This window comes from Ammodytes marinus, assembly GCF_949987685.1.
Source record: "Ammodytes marinus genome assembly, chromosome: 7".
NCBI lineage: Eukaryota > Metazoa > Chordata > Actinopteri > Uranoscopiformes > Ammodytidae > Ammodytes > Ammodytes marinus.
In genome coordinates this window covers 5,753,454-5,767,057 of record NC_137211.1, presented here as the reverse complement: position 1 = coordinate 5,767,057, position 13,604 = coordinate 5,753,454, and the positions used below count along the sequence as shown (strand labels likewise).

Genomic DNA, 13,604 nt, shown 5'->3' with positions numbered 1-13,604 from the left:
CGCACCTCCTATTCCCATGGCCAGCAGCAACCTTTACTAAGACATTTCCTGGGGGGTACAGAGATCCCTTGTGATCCGTGATAATGTAGGTTACAAATGTAGACTGAGTGATACAGCATATTACTGAAAAACAAAGCTAGAGATTTGGAGTTGATGTACGTTATTTTGCCATTATTGTACTGGTCCGGCCCACTTGAGATCAGAGAGGCTGTATGTGGCCCTCGAACCAAAATGAGTTTGACACCCCTGATCTAGTAAAACAACTATGTGATGAATAGCCATGAAAAGTTTGTACAGACGTTGTTGATTCCCAGAGGAGAAAGCATGCTGACTGGATGAATTTTTCACTCATCTTGAAGATGTTTCATAAAGATGTTGGTGACACATCTGACTTTTCCTCTAGTGCTAAGATTAGGTTGATATTCCTGGCTTTTCAGTGAAATATATTTCTTAATTTATTTATTCAAAAAAAAAGAAGTATAGTCAGTAAACTACATGTCTGGCCCTAAGTGTGATTTTCATTTAGTAGAGTGTCACTTTGTGAAAATGAGTTTGACACCCCTGATGTAGAGTTTTAAACACAGTGGAATTGAGTGCTAATTTGCATATGTTAGCATGCTTACACACTCAACTAAGATGGCGAAAATGATAAATATGTAACCTTCTAAATATCAGCCTGTCAGCATTGTCAATGTGAGTCTGCTGACATTAGCATTTAGCTCTAGCACCTCTGTGATTAAGAGCTGCTAGTTAGCAAGGCTGTAGACTCTTAAAAATCCACTGTCAGATCCATTACTCTTTTGTAATTTCCTGTATTAACATTTGTATTGCTATAATTGATATACACTAGGGATTCTTTATTACAAAGAATGATTACCTCTTGGTATTTAGTCACACATGAAAAACATTCTCTTCTATTCATGGGCACTGATTAGTATGTTAAAACATTCCCAAAACACTTGTAATTCAGATCGGACATGCATGAGGAATAGTCCAAGGTCAGTAAGTATATGGGTGTCCTGCTAAGTAAGTACTGCCTGTATAAGTTGGTGTTATTGATGAAAATCTCTACTTGATCTGTGAACTGAGATAAGCTACTGGCTCTCTTCATTCACCCCTCCTATAGTCTGCTCAGTAGGCTACTGGCATCTCTTCCACTCATTAGGCAGCACTGTGTGTGTGTGTGTGTGTGTGTGTGTGTGTGTGTGTGTGTGTGTGTGTGTGTGTGTGTGTGTGTGTGTGTGTGTGTGTGTGTGTGTGTGTGTGTGTGTGTGTGTTTGCGTGTGTGCACGCATGTTTTTTAAGTAGTGTCTATACTTCTTACCCAAGACTTAAATTAAAGACCTCCCTTTGTTTCTTCTGACCCTTAACCCCCATCTGGGCCCATTCTTCTATGTTGCCAATCTTGAATTTAATGTGAGCAAGCGATTTTGTCATAAAATCATTTGGTGGTTCAATAAAGTTTGTGTGCCAAGGAGAGGTCCTGCTTGCTTTTCTGCCTCCTAAGCAATAACGTTGAGATTATTGAACAACCCCTTGAAGAAGCCTAAGTTCAATTTGAGAGGGGCTGAGCTGTCAGATAAAAGTGCTTTGTGGAGGTGATAAAGTCATGAGGGCTCCAAGGTGCCTAGAATGGTGCCGTGGACGAAGAACGTTTTGTTCCTGAAAATAGCCCCTGGACATCCTCGACAATTACCAAAGCTAACACTAACCTAATTGCAATGAGTAAGCTGTGAGTCAGATATATCCTCCTATGTGTGTGATGTGAACTGTAACTAGTCCCTCAATGTAAATTATTAAGTGATGACTGTGCTTTTGTAGAATAAATAAGCAGGAGATATTTGATTCGTAATAATGTAGTGGCTTTATGATGTATTTGTAATCATTCAATTCACATTACAAAGCTGGGGCCAGGAATTTAACTCCCTCAACACTCAAAGAAGGTCTCCAAATCTTTCCTTGGTGTTTGGATTTTACATATTTAATATATTATATTTAACCCTAACCCTCGTGATCACTGTTAAATCCTATGTGCTCCAAATTGTAATTCCCTACATGCTGCCTTCTCTGAGCTGACAGGAAGAAAATTCAGTAGAATAAATACTTAATCCCTTATTTTAACCATTGACCTAAAAGAAGTGACATTTTGGGTCCCATTTTTAATAGCACAAGCACAGTGGGAGGTCTTGTTTGCACCGACTGTGTTGGCATCTCCAAGCGTGCCACATGCTGTTTTGTCTCATGTATGAAGTTGTAGTTGAAATTGATTTTAGATCAAAAGATGGGGATATAAATAAGCCAGTCATATCAATGTTCTCATTGCTCTGAAACAGCTGGGCCAATCACAGTGAGGCATGACACACTCAACATATGAAATGTAGCTCACATTGTCACTTTCCTTCGTTCTTTTGGCTAGCTGATGGTGGGCCACTAAGCCTTTGACGAAGACTGCTTGGGATGGCCACTTCGTGCTCTTGCTCGAGCTATCCGCTGATGTCAACTTAAGGTAAGCCCCAATTCACAACACACTGCCAGCCAGCCTTTCGATCACTTGTCTACCTTCACACACACTCGCACACACTTCATACTAGAGTTTGACAAGTCTAGACACGATTGCCAGTCATTCACGTAACACAACAGAGTAACTTTGCATCAGAAACAGACCTGGTGCTGAGCTATCTATATTCTTAGTCCAAACTCGAAGACCAAACTTAAATATCAAAAACTTACACAATGCTGCCATATTTTGAATGAACAACACCTCCAATTAAGGTTGTTCAACCAAGATGGCCGTGTCCTCAACAACCAACAACTGACTTTACAGATATTGGACTTATTGTAGGATCTTAACGTACAGTGTCTGCCCGGCTAAACCCTCCAAATTTTCCAGAACATGACTTTGAAACATGAACTATGTGCTTTTACTGATAGCTATGACCCTGGTTGAAAATGTTACTCATACAGATTGTAATGTTTGCTCGAGCTCATCCGTATAGCTGAGACATAGGTCATAATAGAATATATTAAGAATCTAAGCATCTTTATACAAACAGTCATTCGAAATTGACAATCTAGAAGAAAACCGAATAAGTCAATAGATTCTTACAGTTGTGGCGTATTGGATTTCCCTCCATATGTCCGTCTCCCTGGAGAGATCCGACGTCTCGAACAAGTTGTCTAGCTCCACCTCCCCGATCATATCGTGCCGCGAAAACCGATCAAAGTCAAAAACGCTCATATGGAGTTTCCTTATCGCCAGTTCCTCGTAGGGCACGGGGAACTGGAAGCTCTCGCTGAACGTGGGGTTGAGCGTCTTCCGGTGGACGCGTGTTTGGAACTTCTTGCGATCCGGCAGCAGGTATATCTTCACGTAAGGGTCGGACGTGCCACATAAGTCCTTGGCGGGTAGGTCCAGCGCCTTGATGATGTTGACTATCAGGGCCTCGTTTTCATAGTCGTACTTCAGGGAGAAGTTAATGGACCCACAGTTTTTGCTGCTGCTCTTCTTGGACGAATCCTCCGATTCCAGGGCCTTCTGTTGGTAGAGCTCCGGCTGAATGCGACCGATGCCGGTGGGCTTCTCGTCCTTGTCCGGATAATAGTCGTTTCCAAGGTCCAGACTGGACACCTGCATCTGTCTGGGCAGGTGTCTTTTGAAAGAGTTGTGCCTGCAGGAGACAGGAGACAAGAGGAAAACAGAAGGAGAGAGTGACAAGGAATGGCTTGTGTTATTTTGTTTGTTAAAACGCTGTAGTGAAGACTAGCAGAGAAACTCCAGGAGGTTTTAACATCGAGGGGACAAACATTCAAAGACACACCAAGCTGACCTGAAAGAACTAGCGCTGACAAACGGTGACTGATTATGTCACCTCACATGTCTTCTGTGAAAGTCGCAATTGATCAAAGACAACAGCCAAGGGCAAGCTGAGCTATTTCCTTTTCAAGAAGAAAATAACAAGAAGCCCACGGCAGGCGTTAATATTGTTTTTAAATGCAGCAAAAAAAACATAACCCAAGCTAAACTAATATTTTCCAGACACTATGTTGTAACACACTTGTAATACTGATTAAAAATGCAGTTTTACTTTGCTCGGCTTTGCACTGGGATTGATATGAATGTTGTATGATGAATGGGAAAAATATATAAAATATAAAAATCCAGTCAAGGTAAAACTGCTCTAAATTCATGAAAAAACAACTATGTGTTTTGAAGACCATTGAGGACTGATGTTTTGCAGTGTCAGGACCCTTAATGGAAATTATTGCTGATTTAGTCCGAGGACAAATAGCTTTTAAAGTCTAGTTGCATAATAAGCAGAATGGACTACTAATGCTCACTTACTAACATGGTGAACAACTTGCAGTTCTGCTAGCATTGCCATGGCAAATGTTTTTGTCTTCCACTCTATTCCATTAATGCTCATAAAGAAGCCATCACATATAATTAGTCTTATCATTATGACCTGCAAAGAGTTGCCTTTGAGGCAGAAAGCAACATGAGTTACAGTATTTATTATAATTAACTTTGTAGATACCAAATTGCTTATGGAGAGAAATTGTTCCTTCATTAGTGATACATTAAGGCTATTTGGTGCCTAGTCTCTGGAAAGACTCAATGGGTAGCAGTGACATCAGATTTTCAGATTTCACATATTTTCCCCCCTTATTTCATGTTGGATTAATGGACCTTCTACACTACATGATGTCGGGTCTTAAACTCGGCCTGTGTGTGCATGCATGCTTGAATGTACTGAACCCCTGAGCATATTCACACATGAATAACCCCATCACACAGTCTTCTCGAGTATTATCAGTTGTTCATACGTGTGTGTGCGTGTGTGTGTGTGTGTGTGTGTGTGTGTGTGTGTGTGTGTGTGTGTGTGTGTGTGTGTACTTGTACAGGCGTCTTTGTGAGGACCAGTTTTAACCTCTAACCATCAGAGTGAGGATATTTTTGAAAAGTGAGGACATTTTGCATGGTCTTTACTTCTGTAAAGGACTGTTTAAGGGTTTAGATTAGGTTGTATGTTTCAGGTTAGTGTTAGGGGTAGGCATTTAGTTGTGATAGTTAAGGTTAGTGGAAGGTTCTCTAGGGAATGTGTTATGGCAATGAGTGTCCTCACAAGTATAGGCACACACACGTGTGTGTGCTTGTGCGTGCCAATCTGTGTGCGTGTGTGTCCTTGACTGTGTGTGTGTGTGTGTCTGTGCCTGTGTGTCAGTGTGCTTGAGTGAAAAACTAAACTAACCGAGTGGAGGAAGCGGGCTCGGTGGCCTGCCTCGTCATGCGTTGCGTGCGGCGCAGGAAATGCTCCCGCATGGAGAGCTGCACGTCTGCGGGGATGTCAGGCGACGTGTGGCTTATCTTCACCGCGGCCTCCAAGAAACCCATGGAGCCCATGGGGTCTTTCACCTTCTCTGTCGCCATGGTGAGCAGCTGGGGACTGGGCAGCAGGGAGGGGGGAGACGAGGCCGCCGGCCGGAGAGGGCGGTGCTCTTCGGGGCCGCAGCCCGGGGAGGGGAGGGGGTTCGGGGGGAGGAAATGGGCCTTAGTCAGCCACGGAAAACAGCACAGCTTCCAGGAGATGTACGTCAGTAGGCCCAGCAAGGCCAGGCCGCACACCACAAACACGCCAAGCAGGAGACCGAATGTAGCGTCTGGTAGTGAGCGGCGGGGACCAGGAATGACAGGATCACACAATATGGACAAACAGATGGTGTTAACAAGGGATGAGGGCAGGGAATGAGGGAGACAGAGAGAGAGAGTTTATTAGAACATGTTTTTGCCAAGGCTGCTTTATCAGTGGATTTTATATAAGACTAGGGACAGCGCACTATAGCGCAAGTAGGCCTATACTGGGAGATGTGCCTCATAAATATTAAAGCAACAGCCATTAGTCTTCGGTTGATGCTAGGGATAAAGAAAGCCTATATAAACATACACTGAATTCAAATGTTAGTATTCTATGCAGTCAGGCACATAGACATGGATCATTTTCCATGAGACTAGACCCGCTATATGGGTGAAAGTAATTACACTGTGACAAATGGTAAGAAAAAAAATAGCAAACAGTATTATGTATTTGAATTAGGAAAATCCACATGGAAATAGCAGCATTGTGCATGTCAGAAGCCCCCTCTCTTGGGCTTTAAGCATAACACAGATCAAAGCATCCGACGTACCAGTCAAACTAAACCAAGCTGCATACAGAACATACAGAGACCTGGAGACATACCAAGAATGCTGACAACAAGCTCTCCCCAACAATTCATAGTATACACACCAAAGGGGGAAGTAAACAAATGCAGAAAACATATAATACTGTATCTCTGGCTTTTGCCCGTGGGACACTTGCCAGAGTCGCTCCGCTCTTGATTTAAAGTAATTATGTTTCACCAGCCGATACTGCCCCCCTTCCCACACATTTCGTCCGGCGTTGAATTCAATTTTCTAAGTTTTGCTGGAGTGCTCTCTTCCACACTCCCTGATTACCTGGATTTATCTACAATAACTCAGACTGAGGGTCGGCTCAGCGTGCTCTCGGAGGATCCCTGTAGTCACAACTCCACACAACACTCCAGAGATACAAGCAAACCGCTTCAAGGCACACTGAAGTGGTAGCTTATTTTGCAGTTACCTGGCTCAACGATACTTGTCAGCAAAAATATGAGCATCGACAAGTACCTGATACCCGCAGGCGAGGTTTCAGGTGGTTAGTTTTTTAAGAGAATACTTGAGATGTATTATTTATATAGAAAATCTGACAACTTTTGGTCTTGGAGGGTTGCGGTAGTAGTGAAAAAATACTCCATTGCAAGCAAAAGTCTGGCATACTTACTCAAAAGTATGAAAGTGCAAGTTTGAGGTATTTGGACTATTTTCAGTGTGTCACCTTTGTACTTCTACTTCATTTCAGAGGGACATACTGGACTTTTTACTCCAATGTATTCATTTAGATACAGTCTCAGCTGGTAACTTACAGATACGATTAAATATTTATGATAATAAAAACATTTGATAAGCTTATAAAATACATCACTTTGCTATCCGCTGATGCTTTTGGCTCGTGACCCCTTACAAAAAAGCAGGATGAAAAGAGGTAAAATTATCCAGTATTGAAAAAGAAAAGCCAAAACGTGTTTCACAAAACCTCTCCTCTTCAAACGTATGTAACCTATAAAGAGGCCTGACTCCTAGGTTGTGCAACCACTAGACTGAACTACTGAACATTCATTATTTTATTTTGAAAATATCTTTTTGTCAATCCTTTCTTGACCAAAAACCTAAAAAGACCAACTTTTTTTCTAAACACAAATGAATAGCTTTCATGTCAGTGATCAAACTTAATGGAGTGTCCACTAAGTCGAAATCATAGCTGAGCCAAGCGGCGGACAGGACTTCAGTTCTGGAGGATTTCTGCTTGAGGAGGATTTCTCAGCTGTCCACAGCACTGGCCACTACATGTCATCTGAAATTTAACACAAGCCCTCCGCAAAGCTTGGCCCTGACTGGGCTGTCACTTGCAGAGTCTTCATCCGCCATCACCGCAAATAGAAGCAGACCTTGCCCTGTGCACCAAAATATACAGATATATAAATATTGTTTCCTTTTCCTTTCCTGCTGCAGTAGCATCCTTCATTGTGACACATACACTAAAGACACTATGAGACCCTTTGACCCCCCAGACAAAATGAAGACTATCGTAGAAAAATATTGATAGTGCAACAATAAAAGAACTTGCATTTAAGGTGTACGGGCGGATGGACAGGTAGCGGATCATGAGGAGATATTCACTGAATTTCACAAAAAGTGATTTTGACAACAAGTGTTCTCCAGAATCGCTTACTATGACTTTGAGGGATTTTTTTTAAAATCCTGTCATTATTGTTTGTTTAACTTCTATTCGGTGGATAATCCTGTCGTAACTATATTTCCCATAATACTTTGGGGGATGTCAATAAGATTTGTAATGCTACTATGGATTCAGTGAGTTATGCAGAGGATTACAAGTTAAGCCACATTATGTAACCCTTTATTTGTTTACATCATACTGGCTCCATACAAGGCATGCCAATTAAGCTATAAGCAATTTTTTTGTTTGCAGTATATCATTTCATTTTTTTTCATTTCATTTTTTATTTTATTTCAGACATATCCGTGGATCAACAGACAACTAGCTCTGTAAAACATAAAAAAGAGCATTCTGGAATTATAGAACAACATTTTCAGATGGATAATGAAATCCTCTGAAAGTATGATTCACAATAGCCCTAAAAATATGTGAATCGTGTCTGTATGTTCAGATTTCATAGAGTTAAGCAAATGTCCGAATTATGATGCAATTTGTGGAAATCGGTCAGTTTACAATGACTATAAAAGCCTCCATTATTTAGAGCGGTGTGTCAGCTCCAAATTTGGTGGCCATGTTGGTAAACGGCCAAATCAGTCCCTTCAAACTAAAAATAACCAACGTCCTGGTTCCTGTCTATTTCCCATCAAGCTGTTTCTTGCTTGAAAACCCTCTGCACTGTACCAGTAAGACATGACAGTGTGTGAACAGACATAATGAGTGTTTGTGTAGCTGCCTGACCCTTTCTGTTCGCATCGCAGCTCCAAAAACGACACTGCTGCACCAGACGACTGTTATTTTGGTAACTTTTGCCCCTTTTTATGACAGACGCCATGACTGTAACTAATGGCAATCGTTTGATCTGAATCACGCAGCTGTCACCATGTCTTGTTGGGTGTGTTTGACAAGGTCAGTGAGATAACTCAAGCACTGCAATGCCTACAGCATAGTAAGTGATTTTTTTTAACAATGATGGCTCCAAGAATAGAAGTGTTGAAGCTGAAACGCTGCTAATTTTAAAGTCCTCCTCTTTGTATCTAGTGTTGAGAAGAAGAGGAGTACAGTATGCTAGGGATGGGTACGAGTAGTCGAGTTTAGTAGGAGTTTATATTTAGATTAGCCCACTGATGCGAAAATGGTTAGTGTATGTACTGTATACTTCCATTAAGTTTTTGGGTGAGGTGAAGGCTGCAGCGAGCTGATGGTGTTTGTCCAGCAAGAGTACAAGCCGAGCAGAATAGATGTACGAAGAAAACGCAGAATCACTTGTCAATGAGTTTATAACTGAGATTTGAAGACCACTGTCCTAAGCACGCAGTACTCATGAGTGGCACACTACTGGAAATATAGCAGACTAACCTCATTTATTTTACTTTATACGATAATTTTTTTTCCCCCAAGCATTCGAATACTCGATAGGGTAATGAGAGTACACAAATATTGAAATGACTGAAAATGCCCATCCCTACTGTATGCAGAGGGGAGAGCTAATGATGCAGAGCTAGTGAGACAGAGAGAGAGAGAGAAAGAGAGAGAGAAGCCATTGTTCTTCCTCACCAGACGGAGGGGTAATGGAGCAGCGCTGCATTGAACATATTACTCCCTCCAGACTCAAGCTCTTCTGACAGCGTGAGACTAGACTGACCTCAAGGTTTAGCGCACCATTAATGATCACGCCCACGCCACGGCGGAGTGAGTGGACTATCGGCCAACCTGCAGTCAATCAAAACCGGTCTTTTCTTGGTCCTGTCATGCTGGCAACACCGTTCAAGATCAATATTTCAAAAGGCTGAATTAATCTCACTGTAAAGCCCCTTCAGGTGGGTTTCTAAGCCAGGTACAAAGGCCAAGGGAAGTGAGTCATCGCCATGTGAAAGAAGGGTATTACATGTTTTAATATCAATGCCTGAAAAGCCTGAATCCACAAAACCCTTCTATGTCATTTGGGTGAGTCAGTTGCATGAAAGTAAGCAGCTGAAAAGAGTTGAGGCATACTTATCAATCCACATGAAAGATATTGTCATTTAAGTTTGATAAACTTTACAGAAATGTGGTTTAGATGAGGCCGGATATAGTCTGGTTCTTATGACACATTAAGTATTTTGAACCAATCGCGGAAGTTCTTTGGTAAGTTTTTTCTTTTATAACGTCATATATAGAAACAATGACTGTTGCCATGGAGAACGTTGGATGTGACCACGCCCACACAGTCCCGATAGTAAAAAAAAGCAGTTTTATGATATTTATGAACATTTATTTTCAATTTGACTTTTCGTAAAAGCTTATTGAGACACCCAACTTTGATATCTATATATATTGATTAATTCAGTATTTTAAAAATCGATCTTTTCCCACAAGATTGTACCTCAAGACTTTTCTGTTTGCATTTTAACCTGCAATTTTATTGTATTTAAATGCTCTATTTCTATTCATTAGCTTTTACATGTTTTCTTTCTATTCATTCACTTTTCTAATGTGTATTATGTATTTTAATCTTGGCCCCTGTAAAGCACTTTGAATGGCCTTGTGTCTGAATTGTGCTTTATAAATAAACTTGCCTTGCCTCAACAAACCCTGCAGCCAGCAAACTCAACGGCTGCTCTCACCCCTGTTTTTGAATATTTCTGCCCGATCTTTGTTTGTTTCAGTCATGAAGTCGAAATTGCGAGTTTCTTATTAATCCACGTTCCAACCAAACCAGGGCTTGGCTATAGATATATATCAGCTGATTATGAGGTATAGCATAAAATCTAATCAAGGTTTTGTTTTGAAGTGGAGCCACAGAGCAATGTGTAGCCGAAGGGGCTTTTTCTCTCTGTCTTTTGTTTTGTGCCTTTCAAGTGCTTTCAAATCTAACCTGGTTTCCATAGTAACTCCGTCATTAGAGAGCATGCACTCTCTTTGTTTGCTGTTATGAATTGATTAATCTTTCGGCAGGAAAAGTCCAGTCCACCGGAGATATAATAGACCCTGGTCATAGATACGTGTGTGTGTGTGTGTGAACGCTGTTTGTGGTGAGATAGTTACTTTACACAAGCTATATGTAGTAAGGCTTTGCTATGCCAAGGGGAAGAGTGTTTTTATTGTCACATAAGGGACTGTATGAAAATGATTATGCTTAGGATTTTGTCATTTGTTTTCTGCCAAAGGGAGAAAGGTCTGTACTTTTGGGGTAGATCTAGGGAGGAGTTTGTCCTTTATTGTCAAACCAGATTTATTGTTGTTTAAAAATATCTGTCAGTTTTGAGAAAAAAAGAATACACTGGATATTTCCAGGTATACTGTAGGCGATAACTCATTATGTCTACCAAGACATATTCCCACCTTTACAGTGAATAAAGAACATTTTCAAATTCAACATAAAAGTGAGATGGTAACTAGCATGACAAGTTGGACTTGATTTTCCCCACTTAATTTCCATTCCTTCCACATGGATCAATGGGCGAGGATGCATACTTACCACAGCACAAATCATGTATTTAGCCATAATGTGTATGTTTAAGACCCTTTTACAGCTTTACGACAAATCAGCTTAAACCATTATAAAGTCGGTTTGGGGGCAGTTTTTCAACCAACTCAGAGCTGTAGTATTAGTAGTGTTCCATTGAGAAATGATGGTTTAGTTTTGTACTCTGCTTTAACTTATTTGTGCTTTAACTTTCCTAGTATAAGGATCAAGAAAATATGAATAGCTCTTGTTTGTCTCTCATGAAACACCCCATTAATTTCCACACAGTCCCTAACTACCCTTGGTGATCAATAGCAATAAATACTACTGCTGTGTCGTGAAATAATTTACCTTAAGGCTAATGTGTTCAGATGGTGGTAATTGCCAGTGCTGTCCATGCCCAGTTGCACACAATAACTCTACTTGTCACACATGACATTTCAAATTTCCACGCAAAAAAGTACGCTAATGTGGGCGAGCAAGGATTTATGATGAAAAAGAAATGTTGAAAGTTTACTCTCTGTCTCTTTATATTTCATTTTTCCTCCTCTGGTTTATCACCGTTCGGCTTCCCACAGATATAGACTTTTCTTGCAACACATGGTGCATCCGTGGTCGAGGAAGTTGAAAAGTAATTTAATCCCAGATATTGAGTGTAAGAGGATCATGTGCAGTTGGGTTGTTATTAATGGTCACAATTTCCTGAGAAAATGAAACTGGTTCAGGAATTGTACACTTTAGAAAAAACGAGAAATGGCATTTCTTGAAATGGGGGGAAAAAGGCGCATGGATTTTGCACAACCGATTTCAGGATGGAATAGGCTTTGTTGTTTACTACAATCTCTTTAAATTGTAAACGTATCGTGAACACGCTTGTTTCAAAGCCGTTCAGCAGAGCATCTCCTGTCTTCTTTTACCTAAGGGGATGAATAATACCCATCTAATCTTGATGTGGGTACCTCAGCCATTTTTGGATTTTCTGTATCCCATGGTGTCTTTTTCAGAGCAATCAGAAAATCCCTTAATCCTCCACATCCTCAAATCCAAAGCCCCTCCACATGCGAGGAGGAGTTTAGGCCTCCGGAAAGATGAGCCGGAGGTGTGCGGAGGAATTTGAAAAGCGTGGAGAGAGAGAGAAATTATAATTTCACACCACATCAAGGTTATGTTTACGAGGAAATTCTGTAATTTATGTTAGGGGCGAACATAAAAACATGTTTTAGTTATCCAATTCAAATATTTAGAAATGTTCTTAGTCTTTTATTGATGGCTTTAATTTCGAGTTCTCCCGCGTGTAGAGAGAGGGCATGTAAACAAGATTCACTGATTACCAATAGTGAGTCAACACTCAAAGTAGCGGGGATGGATAATGATGTTTCTCTTCCGCTCACTAAAAGTTTAATTTAATTGCAGCGTAAACTCCCACTTAGAGGATTAAGCTGTATCGGCAATAAAGATAAAAGGAAAGGTCTGTTTGACGGAACAAACAAACAGACAAAAACAGATCAAATAGACGATTATTTTTACTGTTGTTTCAACATGCCTTAGGCAGAGTACAGCAGCTTTTTGATGCCACTAGGGAAATATAGCAGTATATGTTATAATATAATAAAGATGGTCATGTTATAACGTAATAACTGAAATTGTATATTAAATTGTATGTTCGGGTTGGTAGGATGGCCTAGAGGAAAGAGTGGCTGACCAGTAATGTCGCTGATTCTAGGGTGTTACCTGTAAAACTAGTGGTGGCTTACATCTTAACCCCAGCACCGCTCCAGGGGTGCTGTGGTATGGGTGACCCTGCACGACCCTCCCCCTATGGAGTATGGTGTGAGAGAGGGGATATGCGAAAAGACACATTTCAATGTAGCCTTAAATTGACAAATGAACCAACTTAACTTAACTATTTGTAATATTGCAATGTGCCTTTCTCCAAATGTCATGTTTTGACAAAACTATCAAGTAGTAGTCTGTTCATGTGCTAATTTTCTATCAAGGTAACTCTTTTTAAAAGGTATTAACCAGATCAATCAGTATCACGTTATAACTTAATACTGATCAAATTTTTATTTCCTGTAGTTGAAAAACTGAATATTTGTTACAATGTCAAATGCAACATTACCAACAAAAAAATATAGATGCACCGTCACTGCAATTTCTACTTAAAACCATTTGCCCTTGTTTGTCAACTTAATCATTCGGTTAGGTTGACAGTTCCAACCTGCGAGGCCAAGATATCCCCTCAAGTGGAAATATGTTTCTAATATCCTCCAGCTGTCTGTTAGAGGAGGGTGGCAGTATGTTTT

General features: G+C 40.7%; 1 protein-coding gene across 1 annotated transcript in view; it reads right to left on the bottom strand.

Annotated features, from left to right (window-relative positions):
* syt6a (synaptotagmin VIa) overlaps positions 1-13,604 on the bottom strand; it is a gene marked incomplete at its 3' end in the record, with an annotated part of 63,382 nt that overhangs the window by 7,717 nt on the left and 42,061 nt on the right. Inside the window, exons 2-3 of the mRNA XM_080031106.1 lie at positions 5,250-5,658; positions 3,107-3,668 (exon numbers count right to left, since the gene is read on the bottom strand). Of these exons, the coding sequence (XP_079887232.1) occupies positions 3,107-3,668; positions 5,250-5,658 (971 nt within the window). The remainder of the gene's footprint in view (positions 1-3,106; positions 3,669-5,249; positions 5,659-13,604) is intronic.